This window comes from Apium graveolens, chromosome 4 (genome assembly GCF_009905375.1).
Source record: "Apium graveolens cultivar Ventura chromosome 4, ASM990537v1, whole genome shotgun sequence".
Classification (NCBI taxonomy): Eukaryota; Viridiplantae; Streptophyta; class Magnoliopsida; order Apiales; family Apiaceae; genus Apium; species Apium graveolens.
Window position 1 is genome coordinate 15666292 of NC_133650.1, and position 20911 is coordinate 15687202.

General features: G+C 37.9%; 2 protein-coding genes across 2 annotated transcripts; both read right to left on the reverse strand.

Moving 5' to 3' along the window:
• Positions 1–5778: 5778 nt before the first annotated feature.
• On the reverse strand, positions 5779–6984 carry LOC141716678 (zinc-finger homeodomain protein 2-like). The gene has a single exon (XM_074518873.1). It carries the CDS (start codon positions 6910–6912, stop codon positions 6001–6003), a length of 912 nt encoding a protein of 303 aa, XP_074374974.1. The 5' UTR covers positions 6913–6984; the 3' UTR covers positions 5779–6000.
• A 1119-nt stretch (positions 6985–8103) lies between these two features.
• On the reverse strand, positions 8104–20010 carry LOC141717820 (alkylbase DNA glycosidase-like protein mag2). Its single transcript, XM_074520025.1, has 2 exons — positions 18803–20010; positions 8104–8409 (listed from the first exon to the last, which is right to left on the reverse strand). The coding sequence occupies exons 1-2, from the start codon at positions 19882–19884 to the stop codon at positions 8388–8390; spliced, it is 1104 nt and encodes a 367-aa protein (XP_074376126.1). The 5' UTR covers positions 19885–20010; the 3' UTR covers positions 8104–8387.
• Positions 20011–20911: the final 901 nt, after the last annotated feature.

Below are 20911 nucleotides of genomic sequence, written 5' to 3' on the forward strand. Positions count from 1 at the left end.
TTCTAATTATGTTATTAATATTAAATATTTTAATTAAAATAAAATTTATTATTTTATAAATTTTGTAAAATTATGTATCATGAAATAATAAAATTTTAATATAAATATCCAAGACGTTTTTAGATTGTTTCAAGAAACGCGTATCTCAGATGATTTTTTAATTCATACATATGATGGTTTTTGATTTATAAACTCATGGTCTCATTACAACTTGAGTTTATAAATCAAAAATCGTATCGGGTATACGTTTTTCCAAGTTATCTAATAGTAGTATTACTGAAACGAGTATTATTTAATAAAAAATATAATTTATTATTTTTTTTTTTGAATAAAAGACAAATTTCATTAATACGAAATGTCATACAGAAGAGTCTCCAACAATACATCTGGAGGAGACGTAAACACCTTTTGACAATTTAGAGAACAGGGTAATTTAGCTACTAGATGAGCTACTCCATTCGCTTGTCGTTTAACAAATGAAACTGAATAACCTGGCTTCGAATTTAAAATAAGCTTGCAGTCATTCAAGATGTGACCAACTTCTAAATGATTTTCCTGGGAGTCATGCAAGGCTCTAACAGCAAGCAGAGAGTCTGATTCAATTTCCACCACCTCATGATTTAACGAGCACAACCACTGGAGACCTTCATAAATAGCGCATGCTTCTGCTTCAAGGACAGTAGCCACCATGGCTTTACAAATTGTTTTACCCATCACAAAAACTCCCTCGCTGTCACGCAAAACCAAACCCAACGAGACCGAGGCCTCACTGAAACGCACACCTGCATCAACATTTAGTTTAAGAACTCCACCCTCCGGCGTTTTCCACGTCACTCGAGTAGAAGATGCAGCACTGGGAGTACTACCAACCTGAACAACACGCTTAGCTTTAGCCTCCTTCCAGTCAGAAATAACCTTAGCGCTCCAATCCATAGCAATAGCAGCTGTAACGACTTTGTGATCCCAGACTTTCTTGTTTCGAAAAAACCAAATTCCCCAACGAACTCGAGCAATATTGAAAGCTTCATGAACAGGACCTGATTCAAACTTATCAAGTAGCCAGGAGGGGGCAGACCCCACCAGAGACAAATCAAAGACCATACCTGAGTATTGCCAACATAACGTCGCAAACTGGCAGGTGAAAAAAATGTGAATAAGGTCTTCATCACCAGAGTTACACATGGGACATTCAAGAGAAAGATTTACTCCCTTAGACTGCAATCGACTTTTCACAGGCACATTATTCCTGCAAAGACGCCATAGAAATACTTTGATCTTAAGAGGAACTTCCAAATGCCAGAGCTTCTTCCACCCACTAGATTGTGTAACAATGCCAGTGCCAATATTTTGGGCATGCCAAAATTGGTAACCTGTTTTCACAGAATATTGGCCATTAGTAGTCTTTGACCAAGCTAGACGATCCACGGCCGGCCTGCAGGGAATAGAAGTTGCCATAATCAGCTGTGCATCACCTTCAGAAAACAGACTCCTTATTTTATCACCATCCCACTCCTTTGTACCGTGCTTAAAAAGCTGAGCTACCACAAGGTCTCTATTCTCATAATCACGTAGTTGGTCCACTCGAAGATCATCTTTACCCCGCAACCATACATCATGCATGCACTTGATCGATTCCCCATCTCCCAGAATCCATCGGTAGCCTGGCAACACTGCGTTTTTTGCTGTAATAATTCCTTGCCAAATAAAACTTGACCCTTGAGGAGCTTTAGCTTGTAAGATGTGAGCATCTGGGAAATATTTTGCTTTATAAAGTCGAGCCACTAGAGAATGAGGGTTCTTGATAAAATTCCACACATGTTTGGCCATGAGGGCAATATTATAGCCGTAGAGGTTACGAAAAGCTAACCCTCCCTGACATTTCGACATGCTTAGCCCATCCCATCCAATCCAGTTGATTCCTCTCCTATCAGTGGACCCTGATTGCCACCAAAATGTATTCATCAGTACCTCCATTTCCTTACACATAGCTCGTGGGAGTAAAAAGGAAGACATACAGTACGAAGGAATAGCAGTAGCCACATTATTAATCAAAACTGTTTTGCCTGCACGAGATATTGTCTTAGCTTTCCACCCCTGCAATCGCTTCCACAATCTCTCTTTAACAAATCCGAAGACCCGCTTCTTCGACCTACCCACTAGAGAAGGCAAGCCCAAGTACTTGCTATTCTGTAAATCATTAGACACCCCCAAAATAGACGAGATTATGACCTTCTGCTCCTGCTTAACATCAGCACTGAAAAATATGCCCGATTTCTGATAATTAATATGTTGGCCTGAACTTATTGCATACTCATCTAAAATAGACTTAACTGCCTCTGTTTCGAGAGTATTTGCACGAAAAAACAGAAATGAGTCATCTGCAAACAAAAGATGAGAGATAGCTGGTGCCGACCTACTTACTTTAACGCCATGAATCACCTCCTCAGAAGCAGCTTTAGACAAAGAAAAGGATAGACCCTCGACACAAAAAAGAAATAGGTAGGGGGAAATAGGGTCTCCCTGCCTAATTCCCCGTGACGGAATGATCGGTCCAATAACAGCACCATTGAAGCAGAAGTCATACGACACCGTTGTCACACACAACATCATCCACTTGACCCATTGAGAACAAAACCCCATCGCTATCATTCGACGTTTCAGATACCCCCATTCCACCCTGTCGTATGCTTTAGATATGTCTAGTTTAAGAGCTACATCCCCTACACGACCTCCCGATGACTTTTTCATATGGTGAATAAGCTCAAAAGCTATTAGAACGTTGTCATTAATACTCCTACCAGGAACAAATGCAGCTTGGTTCTCGGAGATTACATGAGGCAGAATACGTTTGAGTCGATTGGCTAACACCTTCGACAAAATTTTATAAAGCACATTGCACAACGCTATAGGACGAAGGTCCTTCATACTAACAGCATTATCTTTTTTGGGGATGAGTACAACGTTTGTGTCGTTCAGATTTGCTGGAAATGTGTTCGATTGCAACCAGTCTCTACAACAGTTGAAGACCTCCTTCCCAAGAGTAGGCCAGAATTGTTGAAAAAAAGCTGGATTCAGACCATCCGGACCACTAACTTTGTCCGGATGCATTTGTTTGACAGCAGTAGTAAATTCTGGAAACGTGAGCTCTGCCACCAAAACACAATTCTGAGCTTCTGTTACACATCTGTTCTCCTCAATACCGGAATCTGTCAAGTCTTGTTGCTCACTTCTGAAAATATCAGTGAAGTACGTATTAACCACATCACACATACCCTCCATGTCATTGACTTGCACCCCCATGTCATTGACCAGAAACGGAATTTGGTTTGTCTTCTTACGAGTGGAGGCTGATGCGTGAAAAAACTTTGTGTTGGCGTCACCTTCAGTCAGCCAAAAGATTTTGGCCCTTTGTTTCCAATAAATCTCTTCGTGAAGCAACAACTCATTCAACCTTTCCTTCTCATTTAAATATAACCTAACTCCATCACTGTCAATACGACTAACAAGCTCTGTTAACAGCTCCTTACATCTCCTTACTTTGTCTCGAAACTTATGAAAGAAGTTCCTTCCCCATCGGGCCATAAAACTTGACACCGAAAGAAGCTTAGGGAGGATGTTGGAGGGAGGCAGAGAAAGCCAAAAATCAGTAGTTTCCTTATGAAAACCAGGTTCCTGAAGCCATGTATTCTCAAAGCGGAACCGGAATTGTTTTCGAGTGAACGACACGCTGAATAAGTCCAAGAAAATTGGTTCATGATCTGAAACAGGTGTAAGAATAAGAGAAAGCTTACAAAGAGGGAACATGTGCAACCAGGAACGAGTTGCAAAAGCTCTGTCTAGACGCTCTTTAACCCAACCATTAGTACCACGAGATTTCTCCCAAGTATACTTACCACCTTGCAACTCAATATCAACCAGCAGAGAATCATCAATAGCAGATTGGAAACCAGTCATGAGAGAACGAGAATGAGGATTTCCCCCCCACTTATCAGCACTAACCAACAAGTCATTAAAATCTCCGATAATAGTCCACGGAAGATGAGTCATACCAGCTAACTGACGAATAAGATCCCATGAGTCTTTCCTGCGAGTGCTCTCAGGAAATCCATAGAAACAAGACAAAGACCAAACAGCAACACCATTATGGAGAAAATTGACATTAATATGATTACGAGAATATCCTGTGATCTCGCAATTCACATTATTCTTCCAAAAAATCGCCAAACCACCACTACGACCAACTCTATCTACTGAAAAACACTGAGCATAACCAAAAGAAACACGCAACTCTTCAATCTTATTAGAAAAAGAAATTGTTTCTGACAAGAAAATAAAATCAGGTTTATGTGACTTTATAAGGTCACCAAGGGCTCGAACTGTGCGAAGGGAACCCAACCCTTGACAGTTCCAACTTAGGATATTCATTGCGGATGGCTAGCTTGCACTGCAAGCTTAGCCAAATCAGTTGGGGAAGAAACTGGACAATCAGAGCTAGAAAGACCAGTTCCAGGGTGAACTTCTCTACTGTTACCTTCTACTTCCATTAAGATATGCATGTCTGGGCCTCTTCTTCTTTTATTACTTTCCTCCATATTAAGCCCATTTAACTCATCATCTGGAGGCCCATTATGAATTTTGAAATTTGCCACCAAAACAGCCTCATTATTTATTCCGGAATAAGCTCCCATAATTCTATCATTTGTAGATAAGGCATTACTAGAATTACCCCGATACATATCAGTTTGAACAACTTGCTTATCCAAATCCCCCGAAAAACGCTGTTGGACGTTAGAACTTCCTTGATTTGCGCCCCAATCAACATCTCTTTCATCCCGTAAAAATTTACTCCGATCTTGGCCACCTGCCCTCCTCGCCGGAGCACGAAGCCATGCCCCCCATTCTCTTGTGTCAGCACTTGCTGTCATGTTGATTTTCTTTGAACAGAATCGTTCAGTATGAGTCACCAAAAAAATGTTTCTCCGAATTTTATAAAATACTTTTATAAGGATATAAATGTGAACATAATAAGTCTACTTCCGAAATAGCCTATCTAGTATATTTGATAATATATTTATGTGTTTTAAAATTAAATGTACAAAAATTTCTATTTCAAAGAAAAATGATAGAATTTATACTCAAAGTACATAAATTGTGGTTATCAAGTGTTAAAATATTTGTAATACGGAATTGTATAAATTTTTTTTCTAACTGGACTTTATTTCATAAACAAAAATATTCTAAAATTAAAATTACATTTGTTAATTTTTTTTTTATTAGTGTACTTATTTTACCGTAATAAAAGGTAAAGTAAACAATATTTATGTTTAAAAAATAAAAGAAAATTATATCAAAAATTCTAGTAATAGTAACAAGTCCTATAAAATTTATGGTTAAACTTAAAAAAGAAAAAAAATTGTTAGAAAAAAAAATATTAAAAAAAATTAAAAAATTGGGTAGTTGAGCAATGAATCAATATATATGTTCCAAACAATTTTGGTCGGGGAAGGGCATCCTTAAGCTATATATGTTCGCTCAAGTACAAACTTCATTATAATCTTCCATTTTCATCAACTTCAAGTCTTAAACTACAACATTAGATGTTTAAAGTTTTCTCCATACACACAACACAGTTCTGCTTCGTGTAAGCTAAAAGCTTAAACATGTCCAAAAAACTAGCAGTTGAAGACTTCCCAGTTACCTTGAAACGAGCATTTAGCAAAAAAACGAAAGAAAGAAAAGACTCGCATTAATATCTTTGTCAACTATATTATACCCTATTGATGGAGTTTCGTTTTCCAGTTAAATTACACAATAATCACGCGTATGTGTAACAACATTTCATGGAACTCCTATATTTCCTTGACATACTTAAATGAGGAATTGCGCAAGTTCACTTGAGTTGACAAGTGCTACATAATACATAATTAAGCTTTAGTAGAGTCTATTACTCCAGTATCTGGAGCTAGAAGGGAGATTTTATCCGTAAACTTTATAATGCTATTACTTGTGTTTGTTGTTGTGCATCCATACCTTAAACACTTGTCTCTCTACACCCACTTCATCACACAGTTGTTCTACTTGTTCTTCATCTTCCTTCTGAATCTTCCATCCCAATTCCTCTGCAAATTGTTGCATTCTCACTTTTTGTTCCTTGCTAAATTTTGTCCTGAATCTCTTTTTAGAGGACGGAGCCTCATCCCTCATCGTTTTCTCTCTACCTCTCACGTTTACCCGAAACATGTTCAGAGCTTCGCTTGAAGAATCAGTGAGCCCGCCAGAAGGCATCATCTCTGGACGTATATGTGAATCCCGATGATTACGAATTGTTGATGGTTGAAAATAATGGTTTCTTCCTGGTCTTCTATTTTCAACGTTAACATCATTCCTGCTAGGATACTGATGATAAGTGTATCGGTTGTTTGGCAAGAATATTAATTGTTGTGAATTATTATCGTCTTTAATGTCTCTCCTGTGGAAACTTCTATGACATCCACAAGCTTCACATTTAAGTGCTAGTGCAGTTCCTTCTTCTCCACTTGGCATGAACTCTCCACACCCGTCCACCACGTATCTTCCCATGCTTGCCATGTGATTCTTTTGGCATTCCCGGTATATACATGGAGACCACGATGTAGCTGCTGCTGCATCGCCTACTGATGCTGCGTTATTAGTCTTAGGTGCAGCACTTGCCAATTGAAGTGGATGATCAGATGGATCCTGGTCTGATTCATCTTGTGTTAGCTGATCATTGGATTGGTGATATTGATGATCTAGAGTTTCGGAAGGTCTGAGGATGAGACCACTACTTTGATTAGTACTACTTGTTTCCTTTGGAGGCTGTGGCTTTGAAGGTGAAGATGTTATTTGATGTGGTTGGTTTGAAGTAGTGGTATAATCAATAGATTTTGACATTGTTTGCAATTATTTTGCTGCTACCTGCTAATCTCTCCCTAAGCCAAGATCAACTCCAGTGTCCAGCTACAGGGTGAGATTGATTAGAGGGTGACATTTTATAACCCTGTGATCACTATGGCTTATATCTAACAACTTTACATTTAGCGTTGAATAATACGGATTTGAATCCCTAAAAACAAACGAAATTAATATTTCTTTTAAATAGATCATAACAGTTGTCTGTTCATTTAGGACTATAAAACCAATTTTGGAGGTTTTATGATTAGTATTTATAAAATTAAATTATATATGTAACTTCCCAGTCTTCAGATTATATACCGAATTTTAATATATAAACTTTAACTAATATGGCTGAGAAAACAAACAAATAAAACTTAATTTTAGTTCAAACTGAATTCAGACGAAAAACCATTTGAAATTCTGGTTTAAGTGGGTACTTTTGATGTCGTTTTAATTCATGTAATTAGGACAACAGGGCTGGCAAATCACCCACCACCACAGATTAAGTCGACCATTCTTAAATTGCGTCAAAATTTGACTTACAAATATACTACTACAGTACCACGCAACAAGTCAGGTCAAAGAAAGGGGTTAAGGCTACGAGGCCTGAGGAAGAAGAAAAAAAAATCCTAATCTTGAATTTACAATCCTGTATATGAAAGGAAAATCATACATGTATACAGCTTTCTAGCATATCAAAATCTGAAGCCCTTGTTAAGCTCCATTAGCATATCAAATTATCATGTTTATGTTGTCCTGCTTGTCAATTTATACCTAACCCAACACCTTTTAAAATCGAAAACACAACACTTCCCTGTCAAAGATAGTGCACAAATCTGGGGTTTCCTATGGCCTTCCAGATTTCTTCAACAGATGGACAATAGCTAGAGCTTTTCTTGGACAATGAGCTTAACACTACAAGTCTACAACACACCCTAATCCAAATTTCCCGAGGTTAGTCGCCTCCTCGGAGCACTTGTGGGCATACATGCTATGTAGTCCCTCTGTTTCTAACAGATCGAAGCAAAGGGCTATATAAGCATTTATGCCTACAGTAAGTCCATGACTTAACTACAATGAACAATACATCCAACCTGTTGATCAACAGTTCATAGAACTTTGAATGCCCCGCCAACAAAATATAAGCTGGAAATGCAAGTGAAAAATAAATAAAGAAGACTGAAGGGATTACACTAGTCAAGCTTTATTCACGATTGGATATTCACTAAAACCATGTTGCTTATTGCATACAAAACTCGATAAATATCATAAATCAAATCAACAACAAATATTTGTTATCACAAATTTCACAGTTAAATAATCCAGCACATATAAGCCAGCCTAGTAACAGCAAGGTACATAGAAAATTCTAGGTCTGAAATTTCATGAACATCTTGTTTCTCATGTAGTATTGTTTGCTAAGAGTACAGAAAAGACCCGGAGACTCCATGGAAGAACATTTCTCTGCCTGGTCATTGCCCCCATATGCAAGCCCTAAACACAAAATAAATCAATTTTAGATCAATCATCTATCAAATACTGTAAATTCGGAGGATAAGATATATATATATATATATATATATGTGTGTGTGTGTGTGTGTGTGCATGGCAAAAAAGTAAATACCACTCAATTTAGCAAAAAAAAGTAGATAGTAATCAAATCAAAAAATAAGTGACAAATCGTTACTCCATTAAAATGAAGCAAATTAATAACAAGAACATAATGGTATCATACCACATTACTACTACACAGTATAAATTCAACTAGAAGGTCTATGTAGCAACAGAATGCCTATATCTTGTTTAAGCAAATGTCGAAATGACATGTACCAATGCTATGTACTCCAGGACTGCAAACACTTTGCAACAACCCAAACCAATAAGAAAATTGGCTTGTTTACATCCATTTAGAGCAGTTTAAACAATTAAACAATTCTTTCTTTTAAAAAGCATTAGCGTCCCTCACAGTACCATGATGTATTCAGAACAAGATTACCAGTAACTAGTGATAAGTTGATTTCAATTAGCTGTAATAAATGCCTGGATCGAACACACCACGATAATAACAGACATCTACGGAATTATAAATGCCTGGATTATGTGCCTTGACCAATTTATAACTTTACAAGAAAAGGTACCAAACCTGAATCCTTTCCATAAAGAGTAATTTCTTTAAAATGCCATTAAATAGTCTAAAAGTTAATATTAAAAGCATCCCAGAAAACAGAAACTATTAACCAGTGACCAGACTGACTATGGACCAGTGTTGTCGAAAGCATTATGCTCATTGAGCCGCAAAAACTCCCTGGAGTCTCAGCGCGAGACCCGCACTTCTAAGAAGCGAGGCGCCACGTTACAAAATATTCTAAAATATGAATGATACTTACTGACAAATAATATAATAGTTTATATACAATATTACTCAGGTTTATAACATGATCTAAACTTCATAATTTATTAAATCACACTTCTAGGGCATAACAATCCTAAAATCGAACATTAAGATTCGAAATTTAAAGTTCATAGCTATATTCCAACTTCCAACAATTCCAACTGTTACTGGTAAAGTTTCCGCTCATCGTCTTCATTTTGAAAATCATCATCCAAATCATCTTTACATCTTAAAGTGTTCCTTCAAATTCAAACTCTTGTTCTTCCTCTCTTCTTCCTCGTCTAATGAACTCATCTTACCTGAACTCTTACCTAAACTTGAAGCATGATGTTAAATTTGAGTCCGGTTACATTTTGAGGCTCATTTTGATTGTGACCTGTTTTTATACAAAGGATCTCCAATTCCAGAAGCTTCTGCAACTATTATCCATCCCACCTAGAGCCTGGTTAATTTTGATTGTGCTGAATGATCTTCAGAGAGGGTTTTTTTTCCCCTTTTTAACATGAGTGGAATATTTACTTTATTTGGTCCTTAAATGTTTTATTCGTTGGGCCTCAAACTGATCTAGTAGCGCTGATCCTATTTTTCTTTCCTAGGCTTCAGTGAGGCATGCTTTTTCAGTGTTTTGCGCCTTGCGCTTAACAACCTCACGCCTGTTTAAAGTCGCCGTGCCTCACCTATGTCAAAGCACTTAGGATGCACTTTTCTGCGCCTTGCGCGCTTTTGACAACACTGTTACGGACCAATACCAATGATGAGCTTCATGTCAAATAAGCAAATAAAACAAGAGATATCAAATCTTTTCCAGTAAGAATTAATGATAGAACCAGGACAGATATATGTACATATATTTCATCAAAATTAGACTATAAATCAAAAGCTCTTCCTACTATGCGTCAAACTGCAATATTCAGATTTGCTATATTACTCTTTTTCCGGATGTATATATAGTCCGAGAAAAAGTTCTATTGCACCATTGCATTTGGTGTCAACGTGACGCCATTGTTAATGAAATCATATTGCTCCCTTGAGACTTCTTTCGGTTGCTGAAACAGGGGTTGCATCAAACTCTTGAAGCGTTCTTTGGAGTTACTGGTGCTTTCTGAGGAATGGGGTACTTATCGACATTATGATCATGCAAAAGCTCATACTATTAGGTTTACGGTACCTAGATGATATGTGGTGGGATAAAGTTGATTATATTCTTGAGTTTACAGCTCCTATTTTTGATAAGCTACGATTTGCATAAACCTTCACTTCATTTGATCTATGATATGTGGGCTGATATGATATGGAAGGAAAGAGCTCACTGAGGACTCCAGATTTCACAAAGTCATCTATACAATTCTCATTGATAGATGAACTAGGAGTTCTTCACCACTTCACTGTTTAGCCCATTCACTAAATCCGACGTTAGTCTAAATATTTTAATAACACTACTTATTTATGTTAAGTGTAAACTAACGATTTGTTTATATATTTTTTCAGGTATTACAGCAATATATGGCTTAGTGCTGGTGTGGATCAGGTTCCTCATCTAGATACTGAGCTAGCAGAAGAAACGAACAAATGCCTCAGGAGGTACTTTCCAAATAATGAAGCAAGAACGGCCGTAAATACTGAATTTGCTCGATTTTCAGGAAAAATGGATATTTTTTGTAGCCACGATTCTTTTGAAGATAGAGGTACTATGGATCCAAAAATGTGGTGGGTTATTTATGGAGCTTCAACACCAAATATCTAGAAGATGGATTTGAAACTACTTGGACAGCCTTGTTCTTCCTCTTATTGTGAAAGAAATTGGAGTACATATTCTTTCATTCATTCTGTTAGAAGGAACAAGATACTGCCAACTAGAGCGGAAGACTGATCAGTACTTGAAAGGAGAGACAAAGTCATGGGATGTTGGGGGCGATAAATTTGATCCACTTGATGATGCAGAAGAGCTTGAGATAGCCAATCTTTGACTTGATGAGCCAGAAATGGAAGCCACGATGTTTCAAGATGATAAGCTAAAATAGATATCCAGTTTCTTTCTAGTTTAGTAATAGACTTATGAATTTGACTATTTGGTTTGAATTTCCTTTCTTTTCTAGCTTAGTACAATTCTTATGAATACTATTTGGTTTAAATTGCATGATAAATTTAGTCATATGACTGGATGAATTTAGTCATATATGTAAGGTGGAAAACCATACATATAATTTTTAAAAAATTTAGAAATCTGTCGTGTCCCCCGCACCCGTATCCCCATATTTTCAAATAAGCCGAATTCATCATGTGTCCCCGCACCACGCACCCGTGTCCTTGCTTCCTAGGATAACGGCCTTTAAAGAGTCTAGAATGGGATGAGAAAGACAAGGCACTTAGTACGTAAAGAAGTTCAGTGTCAGAGATGGACTTCTTTTTTCGACTTCCCATCGTCTTCTTCACACAACACTAGCTTCTCCGGTCTCCCCCCTTTTAGACCCCCTTCTTTTCTTTTAAGATATCTATATCACAATCACGGTCCAGCCTTATTCCGACTCTCCTTAGCAAACTCTGATTTCGCCCAGCGACGGGAAAGGTCGAATATTACCAACAAATACGGTAAGGATTCTGTGTCCCTCACAAATTAACAAGGGTAAGAACGCCAGAATTTCCATGTCGGGGTAATACAGCTATCAACAATTTCTTTTGCAGAGTATAGACTTTTCACTTAAAGCAACTTAACTTCATATCAATCTCTCTATCATATGACATGAAACAAGATTACTCTGCAGATCTATAATGTTTTAACTTTTCCTATCTGAACCTAAAACGGAATATAGGCGCACCTGAATGTATCTAAACTTGGTTGGTTGTGCTTCATATAACCATACTTGTTAAGACGTAAAGACGAGGCTAGACAACACTCTACCGCCTAACCGCATAGACGGTTAGGTGCTCGCCGAGACGATCATTAGGCGGATTATGCGGTTACTATATAAACTGGATATATTTTATATGTACATACATTTTTTATGTTATAATAAAATAGAGTAACAATAATTACATACACTACCAAAGAGTAAAAGAAAAGAAAAGAGAAGAAGAAAAGAAAAGAAAAGAAAAGAAAAGAAGAAGAGAAGTATATATAGGGGGTTACTCCAATAGAAACCAATTTATAATGGAAACTAGAAACCAAATAATATTTTTTCAAAAATTACTTCGAAATATAACACATATGGTATGCAAATCGATTGTTGAGAGATGTAGAAAAATACAGTGAAATCGGAATTTTAAAAAAAAACTTACGGTTTGACAGGAAAAATCAAATTGAAAACGGAGGGGAAAAGCTGAAAATTGGGTGTGGGAGGGTGTAGAGTAGTAGGCTGGGGTGATTTAAGGGGGACCATTAGATTGGGTTGATCTAATGGCTTAGATTAGTTCCTGGTTTCTATTTTAATTTTAGTTTGTATTTGATCATCCCCTATATATATATATATATATATATATATATATATATGTATGTGTATAAAAGAGATAAGAAGAAAGAAGAAGAATTCCTCTTTGTCTCGATGGTCGATTAGGGTAAAGTAGTGACGGCTGTAGCAAGTGAGTAGTCTTATAACTTAAATAAGAAACTGGGTTGGACAGGGCCTAAAAAAGAATGGGCTCGACTAGGTCAAAATAAGACCGCCTAGGCGTATTTGGATGGATTAGGCGGTCGCCTAGACGACTCTAGGCGTCGCCTACCCACTAAAAAGGAAGACGAGTCGGACGTCTACCCATTTTTCACCACCTAGGAGACGCCTTTGTTGGAATAATCTTAAACTTGTCATATCTTTTATTATCTTGTGTTTTATTTGTTATGCATTAGTAGAGGCTGAACAGGTCTATGGTCGTTAGCTTGATTGTAGGAGTTTGTTAAGTATCTGTTTAGATCGATCCTATTCTGTAGCCACGATTCATGTGATCGTTTGCTTTATTATCCTTGTAACTTTCATTCTACATTATATAGAAAAACGCTTTCACAGGCATATTGCTTTCCCAGCTAAACATACAAACAGGTTATACATATATATTCATTTATATTTGTCTACACTTGGTATCAGAGCGGGAGTTCTGGGTGGACGTGAAAGAGGATGGAGGGCAACAAGGGCAAGTCGGGGTTAGGCTTGAGCTATCCAATGTTGGCTAGAAGCAACTACACGGCATGGGCACTCAAGATGAAGGTATATCTGAAGGCACAAGGTGTGTGGAATGCTATTGAAGCACAGGACCCAAAGGAGAAGGACCCAAAGGTTGCAGTTGATGACAAAACTGATAAGGTGGCTCTGGCCATGATCTATCAGGCTATTCCAGAAGAAATTCTTCTGGCTATCGCAGAAAAGGAGACAGCGAAAGATGCATGGGAGGCAATCAAAACTCTTTGCCAAGGAGCCGAAAAGGTGAAGAAGGCCAGGATACAAACACTGAAGTCAGAGTTTGAGGCATTAAGCATGGGAGACGATGAAACGATCGATGATTTCCATATGAAAATAAATGGAATCGTGACAAACATAAGAGCCCTTGGAGAAGAATTGAGCGAAGCATATACGGTGAAAAAATTCCTGAGGGCAGTACCTGCAAAATTTTTGCACATTACATCCACTTTGGAGCAGTTTGGCGATCTTGAAACCATGACCATGGAGGAAGTTGTGGGATCTTTGAAGGCGTACGAAGAACGTGTGAAGGGAAAGACAGAAACGAAGGAAAGCAATCTATTATTGACAGAAGCAGAATGGGCCAAACGTGAGAAAAATGAGGGAAAATTACTTTTGACACGAGAAGAATGGCTCAGAAGAAATAAAGAAGGTTCATCTGGTGTTAGAAGTCGAGGAGGGCGAGATAAGTCGAGTGTAAAATGTTATAATTGTGGTATATATGGCCACATTGCTGTGGATTGTCGAAAGCCAAAGAAGAATAAAGATTTTAGACAGGAGGCGAACATGGCTGAAATAGAAGACGACGAGCCAGCCCTGTTGTTGGCTAAAAGTGTGAAAGAAGAGCAAAAGGTGTTGTTCACAGACAAGAGTACATTTATGAAATCTATGCTTTCCAGAAATGAAACAAAGACAGGGGATTCAAACTTGTGGTATCTCGACAATGGTGCGAGTAACCATATGACAGGCTTTAAAGGGAAATTCACTGAACTGGATGAAAGTGTTACAGGGCAGGTGCATTTCGGAGATGGCTCCACTGTAAAGATTGAGGGCAAAGGGACTGTCACGATGTTGTGCAAGAACGGAGAGGAAAAATCATTAGTTGATGTTTACTATATCCCAAGTTTATGCAATAATATCATAAGCTTGGGACAAATGTCTGAAACGGGAAATAGAGTAATGATAAAGGGAGATTTTTTGTGGATTTATGATGAACAAGAACGGCTCTTGATGAAGGTGAAACGTTCTCCAAATCGTCTATATAAGATAATTATAGAAACCGGCAAACGAGAGTGTTTGATGTCTAGAGTGGACCAGCTATCTCGCTTATGGCATGTTCGTCTCGGACACGTGAATTACAAAGCGATGCACTTGATGTCTAAGGAGAAGATGGTGAGAGGTATGCCAAGGATAAACCAGCCAAGCAACGTGTGTGATGGGTGTCTGATGACAAAGCAGACGAGAAAGAAATTTCCAGCCAAGGCAAGTTATGAAGCTGACAAAGCTCTTGACTTAATTCATGGGGATCTTTGTGGTCCAATCACTCCAGAAACAGCGTCGGGCTTCAGGTATTTCTTTCTATTGGTTGACGATTATAGTCGATATATGTGGGTTTATTTTCTGAAAAGGAAGGATGAAGCCTTTAGGTACTTTAAGATTTTTCGAGCACAAGTTGAAAAGGGAGCTAGCAGTTGTATCAGGGTGTTCAGAACTGATAGGGGGGGTGAATTCACCTCAAATGAATTCAAGGAATACTGTGAAAAGGCTGGGATAGAACGACAATACACCACACCATATACGCCACAGCAAAACGGCGTGGTTGAACGTCGAAACAGGACGGTGGTAGAGATGGCCAGGAGCTGTTTGAAAGAGGCTAAGCTACCTACTAAGTTGTGGGGTGAAGCTGTTAGACACGCGGTATACATTCTCAATAGAGTTCCAACTCGTGCTCTCACTGGACAGACACCATACGAAGCTTGGTACGAACAAAAGCCAAATTTGAGTTATGTTCGAGTGTTTGGTTGCCTGGCATACATGAGAACACCTGGGAACAACATGCAAAAATTGGAAGATCGCAGCAAGAAGGTTGTCAACCTTGGAAAAGAACCAGGTACTAAAGGCTACCGTCTCTATGACCCTGAAAATAATCGTATCCATTGCAGTCGTGATGTAACATTTGAAGAGACAAAGTCGTGGGCATGGAACGAGAATGACAGTGAAGAAGAATTGTCTGAGCAGTTCACAGTCTTGAATGAGGACGAAGAAGGTACTGAACATGACACTTACTCCTCTGACTTGAATGAAGAAAACGAAGGTTACGCTTCTCAGTCACCACTTGCTCAGTCATCATCTGTTCAGTCACCACCTACTCAGACACCACCTGCCAATCGACTCAATCGTGAAGATTACGATGATAGCACAGAGCCAAAGAAGACTAGGCTTCTCAGAGAGATTTATGATGCTTCAGAAGAAATAGAGACAAGTGAAGAATTGTATCTTATGGGAGTTGATGAACCAACTAATTTCAAGCAAGCAGCTTCTGATCAGAATTGGATGCAAGCAATGAAGCAGGAAATGGAATCTATTGAAGAAAACCAAACCTGGGAATTAACAGCGATGCCACCTGGTCAGAAACTCATTGGTTTGAAATGGATTTATAAGCTAAAGAAAGATGCGGATGGGAATGTCATTAAGCACAAGGCACGTCTTGTGGCAAAGGGCTATGTTCAAGAGAAAGGGGTTGATTATGATGAAGTTTATGCTCCTGTTACACGCCTAGAAACTGTGAGACTGTTGCTCGCTTTATCAGCAAAGAATAAGTGGACTGTTCACCACCTCGATGTAAAAACGGCGTTTTTGAATGGAGATATTAAGGAGAATGTATATGTGTCTCAGCCGGAAGGATTCGAGAAGGCAGGCAAGGGACATCTCGTGTACAAGTTAAGGAAAGCATTGTATGGTCTTCGCCAAGCTCCCCGCGCCTGGTATGCAAAACTGAGTTCCTGTCTTGAAAGTTTGGGTTTTGTTCGATGTCCTCATGAGCCAGCTGTGTACACAAAGAAGGAGCAAGGAGAAACACTGCTAATTGCTGTGTACGTGGATGATATACTTATCACGGGATCAAATGCTCAGATGATTGAAACTTTCAAGGAAGAGATGGGTCAGAAATTTCAGATGAGTGACCTAGGAAAATTGAGTTACTATTTGGGTATTGAAGTGGAGCAAAATGGGGAAAGCATTGTCTTGAAACAATCTGGATACGCTCGGAAGATTCTTGAGAAAGCAGGCATGTCTGAGTGTAATCCTACAAGCTACCCTATGGATCCAAAGGAACAATACACTCGGGATGAAGGAGGTGAAGCAGTTGATGCAACCATGTTTAAAAGCTTGATAGGTGGGCTACGTTACTTGGTCCATACAAGACCAGACATTGCCTATAGTGTGGGGATAGTAAGTCGTTATATGGAGAGACCTACTAAACTGCATCTCAACGCTGTTAAACGAATTCTAAGATACGTGAAAGGCACGATACAGTTTGGCTTAGTATATTCTGAAGACAGTGGTAATAATGTGTTAACAGGCTTCTCAGATAGCGATATGGCAGGACAAGTGGATGACAGACGTAGCACAGGTGGAATGGTGTTTTACTTAAACGAGAGTGTTATCACTTGGGTATCACAGAAACAGCGAGTCGTGGCTTTGTCATCATGTGAGGCCGAATTCATGGCTGCTACAGCTGCAGCATGTCAAGCCATTTGGTTACGAAATGTGCTGAGTCAGTTTACTTCCAATTTCATAGGTCCAGTTGTGATATGCATAGATAATCGTTCGGCAATAAATCTTGCTAAGAATCCTATGTTTCATGGACGAAGCAAGCACATAGATGTGCGCTATCACTTCATCAGGGAGTGTGTGGAACGAGGCGAAGTAGTTCTTCGACATGTAACCAGCAATGAGCAGAAGGCAGATATCATGACGAAGGCTCTGGCAAAGATCAAGTTCATAAACATGAGAAAACTTCTGGGGGTCAAAGAATTAGACAGACATGTTTGAGCTTATGTTGCTAGCAGTCAAGTTCAAGATTAAGGGGGAGAGTGTTGGAATAATCTTAAACTTGTCATATCTTTTATTATCTTGTGTTTTATTTGTTATGCATTAGTAGAGGCTGAACAGGTCTATGGTCGTTAGCTTGATTGTAGGAGTTTGTTAAGTATCTGTTTAGATCGATCCTATTCTGTAGCCACGATTCATGTGATCGTTTGCTTTATTATCCTTGTAACTTTCATTCTACATTATATAGAAAAACGCTTTCACAGGCATATTGCTTTCCCAGCTAAACATACAAACAGGTTATACATATATATTCATTTATATTTGTCTACAGCCTTAACAACTATGCATATAACCTTTGGGCGACTGGAAAATTAAGAAAACCTTAGCAATTCTGTCCATAATCTATATAAAAAGAATATTACTTTAATGAGAATAAAGTTCCTAAAAATACCTCAGGAATTTTATCTGAGGTAACACAATAAATCACTTTATTTTGGAAGTTGTGTGTGTATTTCCACTTAAAAAAATATCCACTTTCCTTAATACATATACATCTAGTTATTCTCTATCCTTGTAAGTATATATGTAGCTGTACATATATGACACGTGTCATGTTTGTCATTTTATATATAACCTCAAGTAAGTCTATTGAGTTAACCTCGGGAACTCTATTCTCAACTTTTGTAAACCCTAATTAAAGAGTAGAACTCAACCAAGGAATTATAGAAACAGACATCTTGATTAATGAAGAACGTGATGAAGTTTTCAAGATAGCAGGTTACGTTTAAACTAGAAACTATAAAACAATAGAAGCAACCACAACCATAACAGGGGGGAAACAGGAAATAGAGTATCAAACACACCTCATACCCTACCTCTACCTGAATTGTAAAATGATTTATAAAGATAAAACCTGGAAATGACATGCAGATTACCCGAAAATGACCCTAATGACTCGATTATCAATATCTTATTACTTAATTGTCTTAAAGCGAGTATAAGCTTATTCAGGTCAATATATGGAAGTCAAATACATTTCGGGTCAATGTCTTATTACTTTAAGCTTTCATCTAAATTTTTATTACAACTCAGATCTTATTACTTAGAGCTTATATTTAGTTTATCAATACCCGTATCCGAAACTGTCACGGCTAATCGTGACGTCAACTTAAATAAATCTAGCGAGAAACATTAATAACATGATATACAAAGTGGAACAGTATGCTAAAAGAGACAAGTATGCAAACAAAGAGACAGGAAAGCATGGTGAAAATACCCAAGATTCCCAATGCCATTAATGGGTTCCAAGAGCTGCAATTGATGTTGATGCTGCTCAAGTTGCTGCTGCTGGTGAATCTCACCATCCTGTGCCGCAGTCATCCTAGGAGATGGAGCAGCTTTCGACTCAACAAACCGCCACATATACCAAGCTCCCACAGACCTATACGGACGCCATTTCTCACAAAGCTGCTCCATTTGAGACGGACGAGGCAACTCGTCCAAACCAAACAACTGATGAATTCCTTTCCTCACTCCCAAATCACTAATAGGCAAAACATCCGGCCTATGCAACGAGAAAATCATAAACATATGCACAGACCAGGAACCAATCCCCTTGACCATCGACAACATAGTAAACAAAGACCTATCATCCATCCTCACAACCGTCTCATCCGACAAAATCCCACTCTGATACTTACTAGCTAAATCATACAAATAACTCGCTTTCCGTCCCGAAACACCAATTTGCTTAAGCTGCTGTGCCGTCAATGACAACACAACATCAGGCAAAACAGCATCCTCACCACCACACAACTCAACAAAACGAGTATAAATACTAGTCCCTGCCTTATAAGCAAGCTGCTGATACAAAATCGATCTCGACAAGGACAAAAACGGAGAGTGATGAGACTCAAATGTAGGTGGTGGATAAGTATCAATTATATTAGCAAGCAGTGGATCAGCATTACGGAGATGCCGTAAAGCGTTTTCGAGTTCACCTGGAGCAGTCAAGGGTTTAATAATAAGTGGATACTCCCGGGCAGTTTGTGATTGATTTTTTTCCTTTCCTCGTTTTCCTTTAGCTCCTGTCTGTTTTGTTGTAGCCGTTGAGTTTGTTATTGCCGTTGAGGAGTTTGTTATGGCCGTTGTGTTTGTTAGTGCTGACGTGGAGGAGTCGGTTGGGATGGGAGCGGGTTGAGATGGGCCGGGCCGGGGCGGGGAAGAGAGGCGACGGGCTTTGGGAGGGCGGATAGGGATTTTGGAGGGATTGGAATGGTGTTTGAGATCGGAGATTAGTTGTTGCGGTGGTGGAATTGATTGGAGAGGAATTGGATTGGGCTGGGTTTGGTTGTCCATGGCGGAGGATGGGCGGAGATGGGGCGGAGAGATTTTACGGAAAGGGGGTGGGAATTGACGGGAGAGGGTATGGGATTGGGGCTAGTTGTGTTTGGTTTTTGTGGTGATATTTGTCATTTTAGACCCTACGCCTTTTTTTTAAAATATCGGATGCAGTACAGCAGTATTAAATTAGTTCCGGGCAGATCCCGATTATATTTTAATTGTTTTCTAAAAAAATATTTTAAAATAGTTTAATTTAAATATATATTAATATAATATTTTTAAAACATAATAATGTGAATAAAATAAAATTATAAATATAAAAATTTTATCATCCAAAATATAAATATTGATTATTAAATTTTTATTAAATGTAAAAAAATAATAATGAATATTTATGTACATAAAATTAATTTTGAATAAGGTAAAATTAGTTAATAAAAAAAAGAGAATTATTGAAAATTATTAATTTAAAATATAAAAATGATGAAGAAGGAGGATGGGAAAAGAGTGGAAGAGAGAATCACTGAAGATAATAAATGGGGAGATGATTGGTAGTGGGTGTCATCAAATTAATAAGAGTTTGATACGATTGTTAAAAAAGAGTTTGACACATAATTTATGATATATAACATGTACTTTATTTTAATATAATAATATTACGAAAAAATGTTTAACATTACGGAGACCGAGTTGTTTTATGTTTTATTATAGATAACGAAAAATCGATAAAATTTCATTTTTTTAGTTTTCAACATTTTCAATTTTTAGCATTATATTCGTTTACTATAAATTAAAAATTGATAAATTAAATTGGACAAGTACAAGAAAAATAAAATATTAAATATTTAATTAATTCGAATTAAATCATCACATAATCTACCCCTAATTTAAACCCTAATCATATTATAATCAACGTAATCATCACAATTTCGATCAAATTTCACATAATTCGAAATTTCGAACAAAATCAAATAAGAAACGAACAAAATCACAATGTAATCAATGTGAGTGTATGTCGTGTGTAGTAACCATACGCATTTTT